Source organism: Gymnogyps californianus, chromosome 3, assembly GCF_018139145.2.
Source record: "Gymnogyps californianus isolate 813 chromosome 3, ASM1813914v2, whole genome shotgun sequence".
In the NCBI taxonomy this organism is placed as follows: Eukaryota; Metazoa; Chordata; class Aves; order Accipitriformes; family Cathartidae; genus Gymnogyps; species Gymnogyps californianus.
Genome location: NC_059473.1, coordinates 43,136,586 through 43,156,487, shown reverse-complemented (window position 1 = coordinate 43,156,487; position 19,902 = coordinate 43,136,586). Strand labels below are relative to the sequence as shown.

At 36.5% G+C, this 19,902-nt stretch overlaps 1 protein-coding gene across 1 annotated transcript in view; it reads left to right on the top strand.

Moving 5' to 3' along the window:
- Window positions 1-19,902, top strand: part of RYR2 (ryanodine receptor 2) — a 341,359-nt gene that overhangs the window by 152,141 nt on the left and 169,316 nt on the right. The window contains exons 26-28 of the mRNA XM_050893208.1: window positions 424-583; window positions 11,627-11,774; window positions 19,214-19,422. Coding sequence (XP_050749165.1) covers window positions 424-583; window positions 11,627-11,774; window positions 19,214-19,422 — 517 coding nt within the window. The remainder of the gene's footprint in view (window positions 1-423; window positions 584-11,626; window positions 11,775-19,213; window positions 19,423-19,902) is intronic.

Sequence of the window (19,902 nt, the reverse complement as noted above, 5' to 3'; positions counted from 1 at the left end):
TTGACCTGCTCTGTCTCTCACATCCCTATATGTGATAGGAAGAATATATTTTCTTGCTTCAGTAGAGCATAGATAGAATTTAATAAGTATTATGAAGTGCTCACAGGTAACAATAATAGTGTTCATATAAGTATTTAGATAAGCAACATCTTAATCTACTACTTTAAATATGTGAAATTACTAAAATACTTTAAAAACATTTTTAGTTCAGACAATTTTGGGTAGCTTTCATTACCAGCTACTTCATCCCATCGAGATGCAATTAGCTTGAAACAAAATCAAACGTCAGTGCATTATTATTCTTTACGTTCAAAGACAGATTATTTATGTAGACATATTGCATACATGTCACTTCTTTTCTTTGCAGTTTCTATTAATTTTTTCTTACTGAAAAGTAACTGCAAGTTCTGTGTATTTTGACAGCTACCAGTTGTTGAGTGGATATAAGCCTGCTCCCATGGATCTGAGTTTTATCAAACTGACCCCCTCTCAAGAAGCTATGGTGGATAAACTAGCAGAGAATGCTCACAATGTGTGGGCAAGGGACCGTATAAGGCAAGGCTGGACATACGGTATCCAGCAGGTAAGTGCTAACTTCAGTCACTTGAAAAAGCACTTATCTATTGAGATATTTCACAGTTAAATGGGAATAATGGGAATATAAAAGCAGGAAGAAGCAGCTAATGAATGCGAGTCTGTCAGTCAAAGAAAGCAAAAATACATAATTAAAGCAAGCCTGCTAAATCTTGTCTCAGGAAGAGACACTTCTTTTACAAGCAGTATTAAAAAATTGGTGATATATTCTTGTATGCTATCTAGATTTCAGGGTGAGAAAATTGCATGCAGGAAGTTAATATGCTCTAGTATTTTAGGAAATGTAAACATTGACTTTCAGTAGGGGAATCATTTAAATGTTTGCAGTCCTGGGAATTGAATAATTTTGTTTATCCAGGAAAATCAGAATGTAAACTTCTAGTAATCACTTTGCTAATATGTTGTATTTCTGGCAGAGGCCATGTTTAACTGAGAATAGTTAAGTCAGTCTCCAAGTTCCAGTCCTACTTCAGTGGTTTTGTTTCAGTGAATAGGAATGCTATGTGGTAGGTATCACAATGTGTTATAAGGGAGGGGAGTAAAAATTAAGCATGGTGGATTGTTAAAACAACAAAACTCAGGGTCTTTGTTTTAATTAAAAAAAAAAATCAATCAGGTATACAGTGAGCCTAATTTATTATTTTTCAAGACAGCTACTGTATCAATTTTCCCTTAGGAGTCATATTTTCTATTCTTTTGTGATTATTTGTGAATTTTGTATAGAGAAAGGTGTCTTCAGTTCTGTTAATAAATGTGTGGTAGCATATCACAGTGAAATTTTAGGAAAATTCACCTCTTGGGGAAAAAAAACGGGTTTTCATGGTTTTGCGCTGAGCATAAAAGATCATTATTTTTGCAAAAATGAGAACAGCTGTTTTGTAGGTACATACTCTTTCCTGCCTACAAACAATGTTTGTGTTTTTGACAAAAATTCAAGTTATACATTTGAGTTTGGCACATTTCGAATTTTTTTTTCTACAAGATCAAAACTCATTCTATTTGCAAAGCTTTTGTATAAAAAAAAATCTGGTTTTATATATATTAAGTTAAGCACTTAAATTCACCTCATCACATACTGACAAAGTACATTTATGTATGTGACAAAATATATGCCACATAGCATTTCAGCATTGTCCATTATAGTATCTTAATATAAAGCTCTCATTTTGGTACTTTGTAAACTATTTAGGAAATCTATGTTCTGTATTTGGATCTAGGCAGACAATGAGCCAATTCTTGTGTTTGCAGACTGGAATGTATGTGATATCCCCTGCTAGATAGACACTGAAGATAATTCAGTGTTGGTGCGAATTGCTTACAACAGGATTAAATTTTCACCTAATACTGCATCTTTGCGTAAGGGAAGGTGGCCCTTTGAAGTGCTGTTAACATTTCTGATAGAATATTAATCATGAGAAGTGTTGAAAGTGATGATTCTCTGTTGTCAGGAGGGGGGAGCAGATTAATTCATTTTGAGCCCACTATTTCAATCCTGTGTTTATGGAGGCAGTGCACAATTAATTTCTAGAATGAGAGTCTGTATGTCTCTAGATGCTCAAAAGACATACTTCTGATATATTAAAGAATGCACTCAATAATTTACACCATGCCTCCCATATTTTTTATTCTCCTAGAAGCCAAACACTTTCAATACAGGGCCTTGCCAATCAGGAGATTTGAAATGAATGAAATTTGGGAAATAGTTACAGCTTTGATAGAACCCTGACATATCCCAAAATTAAATTCAGTTTTGCAACAGAATTTATTGGTTAAGACGAGTTAAGAAGTTTCTGGAATCAAATGCGTCTCTTAGCTAATTATGTTTCTAACTAGCATTGGGAAAATTTAAACCCACAACTCATATGTAGTCATGAAAGTTTCTTAGATCTTAAAGACAATTTAACCTACCCTGTGTATCTGTATATCTTTGAAAAAAACACAAATAATTTTGCCATATTTATTGGAGTGAATTTGCAGTTAAGTTATATGCTTTCTGAATTAGTGAGATATTACGTAAGAAAGACAGTTAAATGATGCTGTTAAAGACTTTTCCAGTGTTACTGGGTTGGGAATGATAAGCAAAAGATGTAGTGGGAGTGGGTGGCAATGAAAAAAAGTTTCTCCTTTACATCTACACAATGTGTTTATACACTGTCTTTATGTATGTTTTGATGTGCGTGTTGATATAGAAGGTTCTGCTTTTGAAGAGGCGTGACGTGATAGTAATAAATCATTAGTTTTATTTTTATTTAACTCCAAAAGGCAGTGCAGTTGCCCCAGGCCACAACTTTGGTTTAAAAAAAAAAAAATAAAAACTTTGATTAGACAAATCTAGTACGGGATGTAACCTAAATTAAACACTTCAACTTAATGTCAGAAGAATCGTGAAGTCTGTCTTATGTTCTCAGCGCTGTGCCCGGGGAAAGAGACTGACCTTACTGTTGAATCTAAAACCTTGTAGCCCTGTGAAGAGACGTTTTTGAGGCTCACTGGGAGAGAGCAGAGTGAAAGAGGAGGACTCTGTGATCTACTCACTGAACAGCTCTCTGTATTTTATATACTGTGTCTTAAAATACTGTCCTGAGGGCCAGCCTTGGAACTCAGGTCTCCCCTAGACTCCCTTCCTAATAAATGCCCTGCTCGCTGGATGACAAAGCTCAACACGCAAATTAAATCTGCGCTTACTTATTACAATTTATAGTCTGGTGTGAGAAAACTCGTGGAAGATAGAGGTATAGTTTTGAACCCCTTGGTCTTGTAATTACTGGACTGTGCATTACCCATTTTCCATGAATATTTTAAAAATTGACACCTATATCCTCAAAGATATCTGACTGAACAAATAGGAATTAGGTATCTAAATCCATTTTGATGGCCAAGGACAAGTTGTTGTATAAAGAGGTTATCACTATCGCTTAGACCTGCTAAGTTTTAAAATAAAATGGTAGCCCCTAGTTAGGTTTTCAGAGATGTTTTAAGCAGTCAGTGTGAATCAGGCTCTGATTTTGACTACCAGGTTGTGCTCTGAAAGAGACTTAGACAAATGCTCCTGCTCTAAATCTTGACTGGACTTAGGTATATGATCAGTATTGAACTGTTCTTCCTTACCAAGACAAAGACAATTATGAGCATGCAAAGAAGAACCTGGAGAATTTAAAAGTAAAAAGCTTAAGTGCCTATGAAGCTGATCACATTCGGAGTTGGGAAGCCACTTAATCAGGGTTTTGCAGTCTTGGGTGCTTCTGCTTTAAACATCCAAATATTTTGTTGGGTCTGATGCATTCAAACTGACTGAAGGATTCTGTGTGCTGAGTGGGGCACTGTTGTTGAGAATGTAACGCAATAGTACAGTGAACAGTGTCATAGTTATGCTTTCAATAGAGGATGGTCATTAAAGATCATCAAGAGCTCAGAAATATTCATGACTTTCAGGAAAGAGATCAACAGGATCAGCAGTATACTTTACTCTCTTATTCTTGGCAGACAAATTACAGTAGTCTCATGTACGGTTAAACAGGTAGATGATGTCCCTGAAAACTTTCCCACCAATAGCATGTCCTGCAGAAGCTGCCATGCTTGGGGTGTTGATGTTGATTTCCTCCTAATTAAATTATTTTTCTCTTTTCAAATAATTAAGTTTATTTTCTTCTGGGGAGAAGACAGGCAACTGAGTTCCAAGAGTGCTTACAATGTGCAGATAACAAATACCATTCATTAAAAGTCAAAAGAAGAGAGCAGAATAGCAAGGTGCTCCTTTCTGGGTGCAGTGCAAGGATGCTTCTCACTTAGCTGACATACATGTCACATGGCAAGCTGCTAGCTGTTGTCCACACTGCTACGTGCTTCTGCTTGACTCCAACAATGGGTTTGTTTCATGGGCTACATTTTGTCATCCCATCATATTACTGTGACATGTTACGGTACTGTAATAAAGTGACGTGATGTTATGCTGCATAATACTATAAACAGATCTTGCAGAGCTATGAAATAGTTTCTTAAGGGAAAGAAACTTACAGGTGTTTGAAAGTAGATGAACTAATCACTGGGAAATATGTTATAAACAGCAATCGTGCTGTGGCTGTAGGATGGATTAGATGATGTAGGAGGTCTGTTCCATCATGAGTGCCTCATTTTGGGATTATATAATATGAAAAAATTAAAGGGATACTGTCAAGTAGTTAATGTATAAACCATTTCTTTCCTGTTATAAACTGGTGGGGAAAATGCCTTCCAAGTTCCAGATTTTTTTCTTCTTCTAAATCCACCACTGCTTGTCAGGATTTTTTCTTAACAAGAGATGGCTGCTCTTCGTGCATGACTATACATAGTATTTTTGTTCTGCTGCTGCAGAGCCAACCAGCCAGCCAGCAGAGGGAGCACAAGTTAACTAATAAATCCTGTTCCCAGAACTGTGCTGACAGCTGTGATGACACTGATGACAAACAAGTAAGTATTTTTTAATAGGACAGACTCACAGTAGCTTATTGCTCCATGAAAGGAGCAGAAGGAACAAAACAGGTAGGAAAAATACATATTTCTGCTTAAAAGAACGTATTACATAGCAAGGGTAAGTGGAAAAACAAGCACAAAATCAGTATGAAAATACTTGACAGTGTCCCTTTAAGGAAGAATGGGATTGCCTGCAGCTTGGTCTTCTCTGAACTGGGAAAATGGTAAATAATCAAAGACAGATAAAGGAGATAGATCCAGGCAAAGGAGCAATATAGCCTTGGTGTAAATCAATTAGAATAATCACATTTGTGCTATGGGAGAGGGCTTTTTTTTTTCACATATACGGATTTTGACATTATGTCCTATCATAATTACCTGAGTTTTTTGTTTCGGTATTTTTAAGGAATTTTTCATAACAAGCTGATTGAAAAATAGCATTGAAGTATAAAAGGGTGCATTTGTAACTAAATCTTCACAGTCAAATGGAAAATATTCAGAACTCACATAAGTTTATCCATGAACTTACAGTATTGGTTGACATTCATAAAACTGTGATGTCATGTATACAGGAGAATCCCAACTTTTATGTAAGTAAGGAAAAAACAGAAAGGGAGAGAAAAGAGTCAAACTTAGAGATCAGAAAGCAAATGAAAATAATTTCAAGTACATCAGCTACCCCCTCCCTCTTCCTGAATACATGACTTTTAAGTCTCCCCACTGATTGTGCGGGTCACAGCCAAAGATTCTGACTTTCAAATTTTGCTTATATGCATTGTCACATTTGCAGATAGCTTAGTCAAAGGGTGTCTTGCTTTTTCTTCGTGTTGTATTGTGTGTTGTGGCTGAAGAACCTGACAATCAAAAACCTTATTTATAGTGAGAAAAAATATATTAAAAAACCCCAAAGCTTTAACAATTGGTTATAAAAATCAGCAACCTAAAAAGTTCTTCCCACTGTGTGAAGAGCATCTTAAAAAAAGATGCTCTGCACTTCCTGTGCTAGGATAATGAGTCAGGACTGTGAAGCAATTATCAAGTCTGATTTCTCTTTGGCCCAAAATGCAAGACAGTTTGGTCTTTTTAAGTCAGGATGTTATTTTTTTTAGATTTTTGTAGAAAGCATATGACATCACTGTTTGATCAGGTGTTGGTCTTCTCAGACTGCCTAGTGTTGCAATGCAAGAGAGGCACTGTTTGGAAATTCAGACTGGGGAAATATGGATGTATGGGAAAAATCACAAGTTGAAAGCTTGTCACTTATTTTGTCATTAAATATATGTAAAAAGGCATCTTGTCCTTGTAAAAACTACTTGTGTTACCTCACTTTCACATTTTACATTATTTATACTGATATATTAGTTCCTTCCATTTATAGTCAGGGCACATTCTGCCAGGCATTCCATATGGGCACAGTCCTCAGTGAAGATGGTAGAAGCTGTACACAGATTTCTAAGGATACACATACTTCTAAGGACAGAATTCAGCTGCTAGTATGCCAGGTTCAGAACACAACTTCCGCTTTGGGTGGATACATTTAGGATATTTGTTAACATTGCCAAGAATATGGCTTCATGAGGACTTTATTGTGCTTTCCACTTCTAATGACTCTGGAAACTTGAAATGACTTACTTAGTAAATACCAATTTAGAATTATATTTTTCCTTTTTCCCCTATAAAATAATTTTTAATTTTAATGGTTTATGGTTAAACATGAGCTGCCATGATAAATGCAGAAAAGCTAGACCTCTTGATAACAAGATATGAAATGTATGGTGTAGGTAAATGATCCTGTTCACAGTGTATATGCTGCACACTCACACGATGGCTCACTGAGCTGGGTTTCTGACAGCATTGCTGGCAAGCTCACCAGTAGCATTTGTTGTGGCAATTGCTCAGAAATCTTTGTGGAAGTGCAAGATTCGTAGACATGGCAGCAAGCAGAATCAATTCACAGCTGTGGAATGAGTGTTTTCTGATGGTGCAAATGAAGCTAGGAAAACAACAGCACGTCTGTCTCACTGAATATGTGCTGAAATACATTTGCTTTGTGCTTGTCATTTAACAGCCTTGGTTATGAGAACAAAATCATTTCAGTACCACACAGAATATGTATCTGTACAGCTCTAACACTTTAAATCTCTGTCCTGGTTTCAGCTAGGACAGAGTTAATTTTCTTCCTAGTAGCTGGTATAGTGCTGTGTTTTGGATTTAGTAGGAAAATAATGTTGATAACACACTGATGTTTTTAGATGTAGCTAAGTAGTGTTTATACTAAGTCAAGGATTTTTCAGCTTCTCATGCCCAACCAGCAAGAAGGCTGGAGGGGGCACAGGAAGGTGGGAGGGGACACCGCCAGGACAGCTGACCCAGACTGGCCAAAGAGCTATTCCATACCATATGACATCATGCCCAGTATATGAACTGGGGGAGCTGGCTGGGAGGGGCGGATCATGGCTCGGGAACTAACTGGGCATTGGTCAACGAGTGGTGAGCAATTGCATTGTACACCACTTGCTTTGTATAGTTTAATTTTTTTAGTATTACTATTGTCATATTATTACTATCATTATCATTGTTTTTCATTCCTTTCTGTCCTATTAAACTGTCTTTATCTCAACTCACGAGGTTTTTTTTTTCCTGATTCTCTCCCCCATCCCAGGGGTGGGGGGGCAGTGAGCGAGCGGCTGCGTGGTGCTTAGCTGCCGGCTGGGGTTAAACCACGACAATCTCAAAACTTGTGATCCCATTAAATTATTATCAGGTTTTTCCTGCACTCTTCCTAGTCTGTGTTTTCATTTTTCAGTCTTCTCCTGTCTTTCTTTTTGATAGGTACTTATTTATATATGTTTCTGGTGTCTTTTTGTTCCTTTTAGTCTAGTGATCTGTGCTGTTCCTGAACTTCTCAGAGCTTTGGGAAGGCCCAGGAGTGCACAGGTTTGCGGTATCACATTTATAGCTCTGAAAACGATATTATTCTTTATCATTTCGTATGTCTTTTAGAGGTTTATATGAGGCTTTGTTTTTTGTTACCGAATTACTTCTGAAGAGTAAAACTTTATTACGCACACTGTATCTCTTAATAGGTTCTTCTTTTAGAGCCGCTTATAGAATTTGACTGTGGTTTTCAATGCTGCTGTAGACAGTATAGACACTCTTCTTGTTTCGTTCTTACTCTTACATGACATCTGTCTATGCAAGTTGCAAGACCAGTTGCTAGATCCAGTGCGCTAGATCAGTTATCTGCGTGTCACATACTCATTGAACGCATGAATGCAGTTCTGTACCTCTCAGCTCCCAGCGTGTTTCCTCTGTGAATTATTTTGCAACAGTGCTCATTACCTGTAATGGAAGTTTTAAAAGGCTTGTTGATATTTGTTGGTGTGTATGTTTAGGTATTTTTTTCTGTAGTTCTTTTCTATTACTTTTAAGAACTATATTCAGTTAGTGCCATTGTTGACCAATTATCGCCTATTTCAAATCCATTTATACCCTAAAAATAAGTATAGGTGTGCCAATTCGAATAATTCTTTGTCTATCATTTGCTGTGTATAGCAAAATCTGTAGTGTACACTGTATGAAGTGGTACTGACTTTTCATGGTCAGTGTTACATCACTCAAGTTTAACACTATTTATTATTAGTACCTTCCATTTACAGTCAGGGTACATTCTGCCAGGCATTCTAACTTTTCATGGTTGCAATGCTTTCTTTTACTTAAGTAACTCCAAATTAAATTCTAAATGGCTAATGCAACATTTGTGTTGCATTAAATGAAGACAAAGTTGTGTAATAAAATATATAGGCTTTTTTCTTTTTCCTTTTTTTTCTTCTGTGATATGATAGGTTCTGAATTCAAAACCAAAGAATTATGTAAACTTCATGTGTGCTACCCAGCTCAAACCATTTGAAACAGAATCTTGTCAACAAGCTTACTTAAGTTTTGGGGTTTTTTTCTTCTGGAGGAGATCTGCTTTTCTTTTTCTTTCAAATGACTCAGTGAACAAGTAGTTGCCAGACAAACTCTATACAAAACACAGTCTTCTGATGAAGTATTAGACTGTCAAACCTGGAAAATTCTGGCAAAAAAATTAAAAACTTAGGCTGAGTTTTCCTTCTCTTAACAGTCTACACTACAAAACAATAACTTTTCAGTAGTGAATAGGAAGACTTAAGTCTATGTACGAATTGCAAATGTACTCAATAAAAATTACCACTCTTAGCTAATCAGTTTTCTTGTTGACTTGATTGTGACTGTGCAAAGCTCAATCACTGTATAGGATCATTCTCTTGATTAGCTACACTTAAACCACAGAGGTGCAGAAGATCATTAGTACAAAAACTTATGATGAGTATATCAATAACAGTTCTTAATTCAGCAGTAAGTAAAACATTAGATAGACATATCATAGGAAAAAAAGAACAAAATTATTAAAAGAAAAATCTCTTCTCATATTCATATTTAAAGAAGTGACCAAAGTCTTGAATGGGTGAAAAAGGTCACAATATTAAATAAAATTAGACCCAAGAAAAAAAAAAAATCTGTAAAATGAGTTTGCTTAATACTTATGATTTCTTTATGCCTTTTTTTTCTCTGATTTTGTGCTTAGGCATTTCTAAAAGCACTTACACTATATTTCATTATCATATATTGTTATCAGCTGATTGCCTGTATGTTAATGTGTGTTAATGGTTGCTATGGCAATTACCAGTGCATTAGTCTAACTGTATATCATGGATAAGAAGTTACATAATTGTTGTTCCAAACTTCTGATTCATATTTTTAAAGACACTATTTCATAATATCTTTTGGACTTACAGTGTTTCAGAGGAAATTATTTCTCTTTCATGTCCTTTCCAAGACAAATAATTCAACCCATGGTGTTTCCTCTCTGATGTTGATGTGAATATTCTTATATCAAATTGCTTATAACATTTACTTCAACATTTGTTTGGTCCATTCTGTTCTGGAAGCAGCCCTTTTCCACATCTACCAAATTAAATATTGGAAAAAGGGGGATGTCAACTTAAGTGTTTGGAATAAATATGGAAAGTAGTCCTCTCAAATGGTCCTTGTGTTGGCCCTGTCACTGTCCTTCCCACTTGATACGACTAGAGCTGATATGGTGTAGTAATTTGTGTTCCCAGCAATGCCTTATCTTTATCTTTCCATTAGCCCTTTTAGCATATAGGTAATGCTTGTCCCGTAATATTTCTTCTCCTAGAAGGATCACTGGTAGGACCAGATTTCATCAAGCACTGGTTAATAACTGCACTTTAATATTTATTCACCATGATAAGGCAAAAGGCAGATAGCCTTGTACCTAAGCATTTAAAGGACAACAAAAGATGCCTGCAAGTATTTGTCAGAATGGATGTGCCATTTCTTTTCTGCCTGCAAAGGTAGAATGAAAACCACATACAATCTTAAAAGTAGAACTGTAATGTTATAAAAGAAGTAAGATACTTTCACTGTAGGCACTGTTTTCTAAAATAAGAGGCACTATTTTTGCACTTCTTAATAAGTTTGACCAATCATAAAAGCCTCTCAATATCTTTGGTATTTGTACCCAAGAGAACAAACAGCAAGTATTTTTTTATATGTCCAGTCTTTAATTTTTTTTATTTTTTTTTAAATAAGATACTAGGAAGAACATGGAGAGTTCTTTGTATGGTTTCTCTCACTGCCAACAAACGCTGACAGGATGTGAGAAGAAAATGTAGACAAGGAAACAATTCTATTAGTCACTAAAATTTATGTTAGCCATATAAGTAATACAGTTAAGCAGTGCTTTCAAATAAGATAATTTTGCACTAGAGGAAAACCTAATCAGTGTTGTGTTAATAAACCTAAAATAGAGAGATTAAACCTTACCAATACATTAATTTCAGCTGGAGGAGAGGTTACATTAAATTACCTATTACAAAAATTCTGCACATTAAGCACGTTAATTATATTCTTACAAGACCCTTTATTTTGGAAAAATATGTGTTTTAAGTATTTGACATAGTAAGGCACAGGCTTATTATCTATTTTATTATTTATTAATTAGTATTGCATGTATTAATAATTTTTTTATTAGTAGTGTTTTGTTCTTTTGTTTATATCTTGCTTATTCTTTGGGGTTTTTATATATCTTGTTTAGTGCTATAATTAAAAAAAACCTGTATATTTGTGGTACAGTAATGTCTCAGCTTTAGTTATGTACTAGCTTCTTGTTATGGTAGCTGCTTCATAAACAGTGTACAAAATATAATCCCTTTGACTTTTCAGTCAAACTCTTTGCATTTATCCTTCTTGTTGTTGTTTGTATTGTTATCCTATTAAGTAAATTTGACGGAAAATGAAAGCAGGTATAAGCCACGCGGTTTCGTTTGTTTGTGTATTACTTGCTTTTTTAGTAAATTCAGCGTTGTTGCTAGTTTCTAGACTATTGCAACTTCTTTGAATCCTTGCTGCATTTGCAGTTCCATGATTTCAGTTGGTATAAATAGTAATTTTTATACTGCTGCTATAGCACAATTTTGTCTCTAAGACAAAGCACAGTTTCTGAAATTGAATTGATTTTTTCGTACTTACGCAGGATGTGAAAAATCGACGAAATCCTCGCCTTGTACCTTATGCTCTTTTGGATGATCGGACAAAGAAGTCAAACAAGGACAGTCTTCGGGAAGCAGTCCGCACCCTTCTAGGCTATGGTTACAACCTGGAAGCTCCTGATCAAGATCATGGTAATTAATTTTGTTGTTTTGTTGTCTCTCTCAAAAAAAAAATTGGAATATTCCACTCCACTACTGGATTTGTTGGTCCAGTAAAACAATCTGAACAGGTACGGTGTCTCCAAAGCTAATAGGTGCTTTTCTCCATCTTCTGTTGTTTATATTTCCTTTTGATCTTACTTTCCTTATTGTTTCCTTTTCTTGTCCTGTGGCCTCACATAAAAATAACATTTTTACATTTTAAATCAGTGATACAATTTCTCTGTATTTCATACACTTCCTTTCACGATTCATTTTGTAGATTTGATAGTTCAGATGAATCAAAATTAAAAGCTTAAGCAAGTGAAATCAGGTTTGTGAATACTACAAGTCACAACCCTAAAATACAGAAAATCAGGAAAACATGTTTATCATCTTGCTCAATATATGGTCTTATGCCAGGGAATAAAATGTATGGTTGCATTTTAAATATGTGCATAAATACCTGAAGTTCCCCAATCTAAAATTAAGTTTTTAATTAAAAACTTTTTAATTAATACTATATTTGTTATTTCAAGACAGAATAGCAAAATTGCTAAGCAAAAGATCATATGTAAATGCAGTAGATGTGCATTTTATACTCCTACAATTTTAACTCTAAATAATGAAGAATTTTACAGTTCATGTACAATCTTGTATTTCAACACTTAAAGCTACAAGATGAAATTTTCAAAGACAAATGCCTACAAACCAAATTTCTAGACTTGCAGTTTGACATTCACAGAATTAGATAGTCTGTTAGAGCATTTAAGCTTCCTGGACTTTCTCAGGTCTTTGAAGTTGAATAGACTATAAGTAAATTTTAACTCACTTCTTACAAATGTTTTCTTTGAATTTGCATCATTGCCAGATTGAATATTTTATTGATACTGTGGGCAGTATTTTCAGCATACGTAGTCTCAGTTTGAGACATCCTAAACAGGAAAAAAATGGAAAACTATATAAACTTTTAATAAAGAAGTTTTAAAGAAACAGTACACAACATTTACCTCAGTAACTGCAGAATATAAAATGTTGAGAAAGTAAAAGAAATCAGGAGACATAATGTACAAATAAAATAAATTATCTTATAGATTTTGGCTTTTAAAACAACAGTTTTCTGTCATGCTGAGATCCAGTTGTAAGACAGAACACGAGAGGGATATTCTTGGTACTGTACTGTCATTCTGGAACACTAACTGCGCATACAGAAAGGAAATGGTAACATAATAGTTATAACCCCTCAGCAACCATATTCTAGAAGTTCACTTGGAGATAGGGAAATATGGAATAATCAAATCAAATTTGAAACTTACATCCTTATAGTCTCAGCAAAGTGTGGAAAATTTGAGAAATGTGTCTAAACTTTATCAATATATTGATTAATAAATTATTATTTTTCCTGCCTTATATAGTGATAGTATTGTTAAATTTGGACCTATTTAGGCCATAGACCTTCAGTAAAGCATTTCTGCAGATGATCTAAATCGTACCCAAAATATACGCAGGGAACCTGCCATTTTCAATTTCTTTTCCAAAGCACATACATGCTCTGATCCTCAGGTTTTATGAGAGGCTGCTATTAGATTACACTTTTAAATATAAGGCACCACTGATACCATGAGTGTGTAACAAGGCTGGATTGCTGAATGGGCAAAACAATGTTTCCTAGTGGAGTAGATTGTGTTGGTGGCAAAATGCCATGGTTTCACTGTTAAATCTGTTTATGCCTAGTCTGGAGAGTTTAAGGCTGCTGCATAATCTTGTAATTTCTTCCTCTCCCACTGTGGAAAGGAGATGCTGCATAGAGAGAGTGAACATGGCTTCTGTTTGGTTCTGAGAAGGTGGGTTGGCTGGTGTAGGAGGCTTTTGCCTCTTGTGAAGGTAAAGGGGCTGTCTAGTGGTGTAGGGTGAGAGGGAGAGAGAGCACACTCATTGTCCACAATTTTCTCCAAATCCCACTGAACAATATTAATCCCCTTTCCTCGTTTTCAGCTCTGAGAACCATGTGCCCCTGCCTTTCCTTTGGAATGAACTGCTGGAAAATTTTATTTTTTTCCTTATGATGCAGAGATCCTTGAGCTAGTTCTGTGCATGGAGTTACTAATGAAATGTAAAGAACACAATTGCAATCCTTGCGTCTGAAAGGTGTCATCAATCCTGTTGCAAAATTCCCAGAGGAAAGGACCTGCAGAACAGTGTCCCACAAACTGCTCTTAAACAAAGACTGGAATTGCATTCAGCAAAAGATTTTTATACTCATTTTGGGGATTTAGATTTTACAGTTTATGAGCCTCTCAAGTTTTTGAGGTGCATAAAATGTGTCATAGGGATCCTCTTTCATCAGCCAAAATCCATACTGTTATTAAAGGATTTAGAGCCCTCTAGTGGTGTTCTGCATCTTCATCCATTAATTTTATTTTAAACATTGATTTACAAAGCTCTATAGTGTCATTTTTTATGCTTTATTGTTATTATTACTCACTGGTTTCCCACAGCAGCTGTATTTTTGGGGTTGCTTAGAATCTAGAAAGCATTAGGTTACTTAGACTCTAAAAAGACAACAAATTCTCAGTTCCCATGCTTTGTGGTGGTTCATCTCCTGTATAGGTGAGGTACTGAGGGTTTTCAAAAAGTGTTTTTAAGGCATTAATTGTGTAGACCATCAAAGAGAAAATTTTACTGATAAAGAATTACGTGGCGGAGAGTTCAGAGTTGCTTACAGGAAACTTAATGAGCCTGACCTAACTGAAGTCAGGCATTTGGTGGCATGAGAAGTGATAGTAAGTTCTGAGGGATGTGATTTTATAGGCTATTCAAGATAATATTGGAAATGTGGACCTTGATGTGGCTGAGAAAACAGAAGAGAAAGGGAGAGGTTCTTAACGTGGTCTAACAAACAGACAGGTAGGTGCAGACATATTTGAGCTTATAACAAACTCAGGAAGAGGAGGAATTACAGTGATCAGACTGGAATGATGAATTTTCAAGGGCTGCACAGGCTTTAATACCTTGCAAATTTGTGGAAGAAGATCCAGAATGCTTTAGGCATTCTTTTTCCTAACCTGAGAAAAAAAGTCAGTGATCCCCGAGTCATGTGATCTGATTAACAGAAAGAAAGCTGTATAAAATACCAGAGAATAGAGTAGTTGAGAAAACCTAAGGAAGAAAGATCAAGGGTTTGATTCAGCATTACTTCTTGTGCTTTGTGAAATAATTTTCATCTTTTTAAAGTGTGATTTTTGTCATTTCAAGCTACCTTATGGTTTGAATTGATAATAAGGTCTTGGAAAGAAGTGTCAGAAACAGACTGTAGGACTGTGTAGTAAGTAAGGAACAGTGAGGGAGGTTTGTATGTACTCACCATACAAGATTGTAGTTGAAGCTATTTTAGCAGAAGATACTACATAAAGAAAATATGTAGAGTAGGGAAAGGCAGCTCAGTGAGGGAAAACTCACTATATATTGATATAATATACTGAAGGAAATCAGAAAGAAGATAGGATTAAAAGTGTTTAAAAAAGATGTTAGGAATGGCCATCTCCAAGGCACCAAGTAGGCTTATGAGTAGTAGTATTCAATATTCATGAGTAAATGTTCTTAGGCAATTTTTGAGAACATTTTCCATAGGTAGTAGGTGGATGCCACATAGCTGTAGATGAATCAATAAAGGCATTTTTTCAAGACAGTATTGTCATGGTTTAACCCCAGCCAGCAACTAAGCACCACGCAGCTGCTTCCCCCTCCTCCCTCCCAGTGGGATGGGGAGGAGGATCAGGGAAAAAAGTAAAATGTGTGGGTTGAGATAAGAATAGTTTAATAACTAAAGTAAAATAAAATATACTACTAACTAAGAATAATAATATAATAATTGTAATGAAAAGGAATATAACAAAAAAAAGAGAAATAAAACCCAAGAAAAGACAAGTGATGCACAATGCAATTGCTCACCACCCGCTGACCAATGCCCGAGCAGCGGTCCGCCCCTCCCGGCCAACTCCGCCCTGTTTATATACTGAGCATCACGTTCTATGGTATGGAATACCCCTTAGGCTAGTTCAGGTCAGCTGCCCCGGCTCTGCTCCCTCCCAGCTTTTTGCACACCTGCTTGCTGGCAGAGCATGGGAGACTCAAAAATCCTTAACTTAGGATAAGCGCTACTTAGCAACAACTAAAACATCAGTGTGTTATCAACAGTATTCTCACACTAAATCCAAAACACAGCATTTTCTTACTAAAAAGAAAATTAACTCTACCCCAGCTGAAACCAGGACAAGTATGTTCAGTGCAGTGAGGGAAAGAAGAAAATTGGAGAAGTGAGTCTAAGATTTGTGTTTTTGCGAATGACGGAAACGAAAGTACATTTCTATTGAAACAAATTGATCTGGAATGCATGGTGGGATAACACAGGAAAAGGGTGGAAGTGGGAGCAAAGGAGAGGGATAACCCACAGGAGAACTGGGATGGATAGATGGAGAGTTGGATCAGAGCTTAGAGATCCAAGTCCAAAACTTTATTGTTTGTTAGTTGTCAAGAAAAAAGGAGAAAATAGATTTATTTATAGGTCTTAAAGCAGTACATGTACCAGCATACTTTTTCTCCCTTTAAAAATCTTTGCTTATACATTCCACAAATGTTATAAAGCAGAAATGTGAGGCATAAACTAAGCTTGTTTCTACTGCTGTTATGGAGCAGAAGGAATAATATGTTTACATTTTTACCCTTCCCTTGAGGTTTCTTTTCTCCTCTTTCTCTGAAGCAGCCCAATAACAACCCAGGTTACATTTTTTCAGTATTTTTTATGCCATTATTCTTTCATGGAATAAGAGAATAAGTGAATACATTTAGAAGGAATAAGTTGAATGTGTCAAAGTTTAACTTTAGCCTCCTTTGAAACTCTTCATGTAGCCATTTTGGTCTTTGAGAAAAGATAATTACCTGACAAAGAGTGAATTTTAACTTAAACACTCTTAAACTAGCTTGTTATGAATCACTTGCCATTAAGAGAATTTTGGAATGAAGCACAGTAAGCTATGATAAGATAAGCACGTGTGATCATGCTGCAGATACTTAACCAAATGAATCAGTGTCTGTGAAAGCTTTTGTTTTCCCACAGCTGTTAATGTTATTTTACACTCTGTTGCACTAGACAAGAAATATGAACAATCTCTTTTTCTTATCTCAGCTTGACAATTGACAAACAGTAACTTTGAAGTGAGAAGTGGCAGTTTTTAAGGCACTCTGAAATCTTGTAGTCATCTGACTATCTCTTCAACAGTTTGAAAGAGAATAAAGGAGAATAGTCAACACAATTCAAACTTGGCATCTTGTTATTTCTGTTATTTCACTAGCTAAGTAATATTTTCTAAATAGTGCCTTGACTGTGACTAGGTTTTCCTTTGTTCTTGAACAGTAACTTGCATTGCCTTGAATAGGAGTTGCCTTTAACACTACTTTTATACCCTTCTTAAGGGCATCTTTATTCTTTCCAGACTTGCTGCCCTTTATCTTGACAGAAGTTAATATATTTTTTCCTGAAGCAGGAGTATAATTACTTTAGGATTTTTGTTGTTGTTAAAGCTTCATGCAAGACTTCCTTTTATGATTCCTACCCTCCATTTTCCATTGTTTCTGCAAAAACATCTAAATTGCAACATTCCTTCTATTATTTATCATAATAACAAAAAATATAGTAATAGATTTTTGTAACAATGACATACTTAAGACATCTGACTTTTAGAATATAAATGAGAAGATTAGGTGAATTGATCACAGTCTTTAAGTAAAGAAGACGTCTCAGTTGAGGAATCTTGTCTCAAAGACAAACGTTTGTCTTTTATGGTGGTTGGAAGATTAATTTAGTCTGCATTTTGTTGGGGTTTGTATGTTTGGTGTTTTTGTTTTGTTTAAAATAACTGAGAGCCCAGTTCACAGAATCACAGAATTGTTGAGGTTGGGAGGGACCTCTTGAGATTATCTGGTCAAGCAGGGTCAGCTAAAGCAGGTTGTCCAGGGCCATGTCCAGATGGGTTTTGATTATCTCCAAGGATGGAGTCTCCACAACTTCTCTGGCAACCTGTTCCGGTGTTCGACCACCCTCACAGTAAAAAATGTTTTCTTGTGTTCAGATGGAATTTCATGTTTTTTAACTTGTGTCCATTGCCTCTTGTTCAGTCACTGGGCACCACTGGGAAGAGTCTGGCTCCCTCTTCCTCATTCCATGCCACCAGGTATTTATACTTATAAATGAGATTCCCCCCTGAGCCTTCTTTTCTCCAGGCTGTACAGTCTCAGCTCTCTCTGCCTCTGCTCATAAGAAAGATGCTCCAGCCCCTTACTCATCTTTATGGCCCTGTGCTGAACTTGTTCCAGTGAAAATCGGTGTCTTTCTTGCACTGGGGAGCCCAGAACTGGACCCAGCACTCCACATGTGGCCTCACTAGTACCAAGTAGAGGGAAGGATCACTCCCGTAGACCTGCTGGCAAGACTATTCCTTACGCAGTCCAGGATACTTCTGTCATTCTTTGATGCGAGGCTACATTACTGGCTTACGTTTCACTTGTCTACCAGGACCCTCAGGTCCTTCTCTGCCGAGCTAGTTTCCAGCTGCTGAGCCCCCAGTGTATTCTGTTGCCTGGGTTTATTCCTCCCCAGGTGCAGGACTGCATTTCCCCTTGTTGAACTTCATGAGATTCCTCTCAGCTCAATTCTCCAGCCTTTTGAGCTCCCTCTGAATGGCAGCACAACCATCTGGTGCATCAGCTGCTCTTTCCAGTTTTGTGTCATCTGCAGACTTGCTGTGGGTGTACTGTGTTCCGTTAGCCAGGTCATAAATGAAGGTGTTAAATAACATTGGCTCCAATACTCCTGTAGACCCCAGTACCCCTGGGGTACTCCACTACAGCACCCATATTGGTCTGCCTGCATATCTTGACCCATAAGTTCTGAACTGGCTCCTGAACCATTCCAAAGCAGTTCTCCATGCATTCCAGCTGCTCTCTCACATAAAGGGCAACTCTTCCTCATAACCTTCCCAGCCTGTCCTTCCTAAACCACCTGTATCCATCCGTCGTAATACTCCATTCATGTGAGTTATCCCACCATGTTTCTGTGATCCTAATGAGGATCATAGCCCTGTAACTGCACTCAGACTTCTAAGTTCTCCTACCCGTCCTGTCCCCCTCCGCCCCATGCTAGATGAATTAGTGTAGAGTCTCTTCAGAGAAGTACTCAGGTGTGCTGATTCCCCAGAACAGGCAAGGGCGCTTTCCTCATAAGGCTGTTCCGCAGGCACTTTCTTCTTTTCATGCCTATGCTCAAAGGGATTCCTTTGCCTTTTGTTTTCACTGCCTTCATTTTGTCAGTAGTTGAATACAGTACTTTGTGTTGGGTTTTTTTCTTTACTACTTTTTTTATTTTTAAAACCTTACAGCGATGAGACTGGACATGTGCAGTGGGATAATGGAAAAATTCAGGATCTTCCGCACAGAAAAGACTTACGCAGTGAAGGCTGGGAAGTGGTACTTTGAGTTTGAGGCAGTTACTGCAGGAGACATGAGAGTTGGCTGGACCAGGCCGGGTTGTCTGCCAGATCAGGAACTTGGCTCAGATGAAGAAGCTTTTGTTTTTGATGGCTTTAAGGTTTGTATATGTTTATCTGTAATAATATGTGTGATTGCAAAACTTTTAATTTTGCATCTTATTCCATGTGTCATTGCCTCAACTTAATTGCCTTCTCTTCTTTCATTTGTGTGTTATGAAATTATTTCTCTCTCTCTTTGAGGACCTAGGTGGAATAAGGAGGATCAATGTCACCTGCAAAATTAACAGGGTTTGGCATTTCTATAATTTTTTTTCACAGCTTCACAGTATTTGTACAGTATATATAAAGCATTGAAAATCTAAGTGACTTATGCAAATTCAAAATGCTGGCAGAGCTGTAATTAACTATGAATCATTTCTTTTAATTTTTACTCTGTTGTTCTCTCTATAAGAAGTACCATTAGGGAATAAATATGGTTAAGATTATTAGCAGTAAGTGTTTGAGGCAAACTTTGATACAAGTTTTTTACAGGAATGTAAAAGTTACAGAGTGTGGTGGGTTGACCCTGGCTGGCTGCC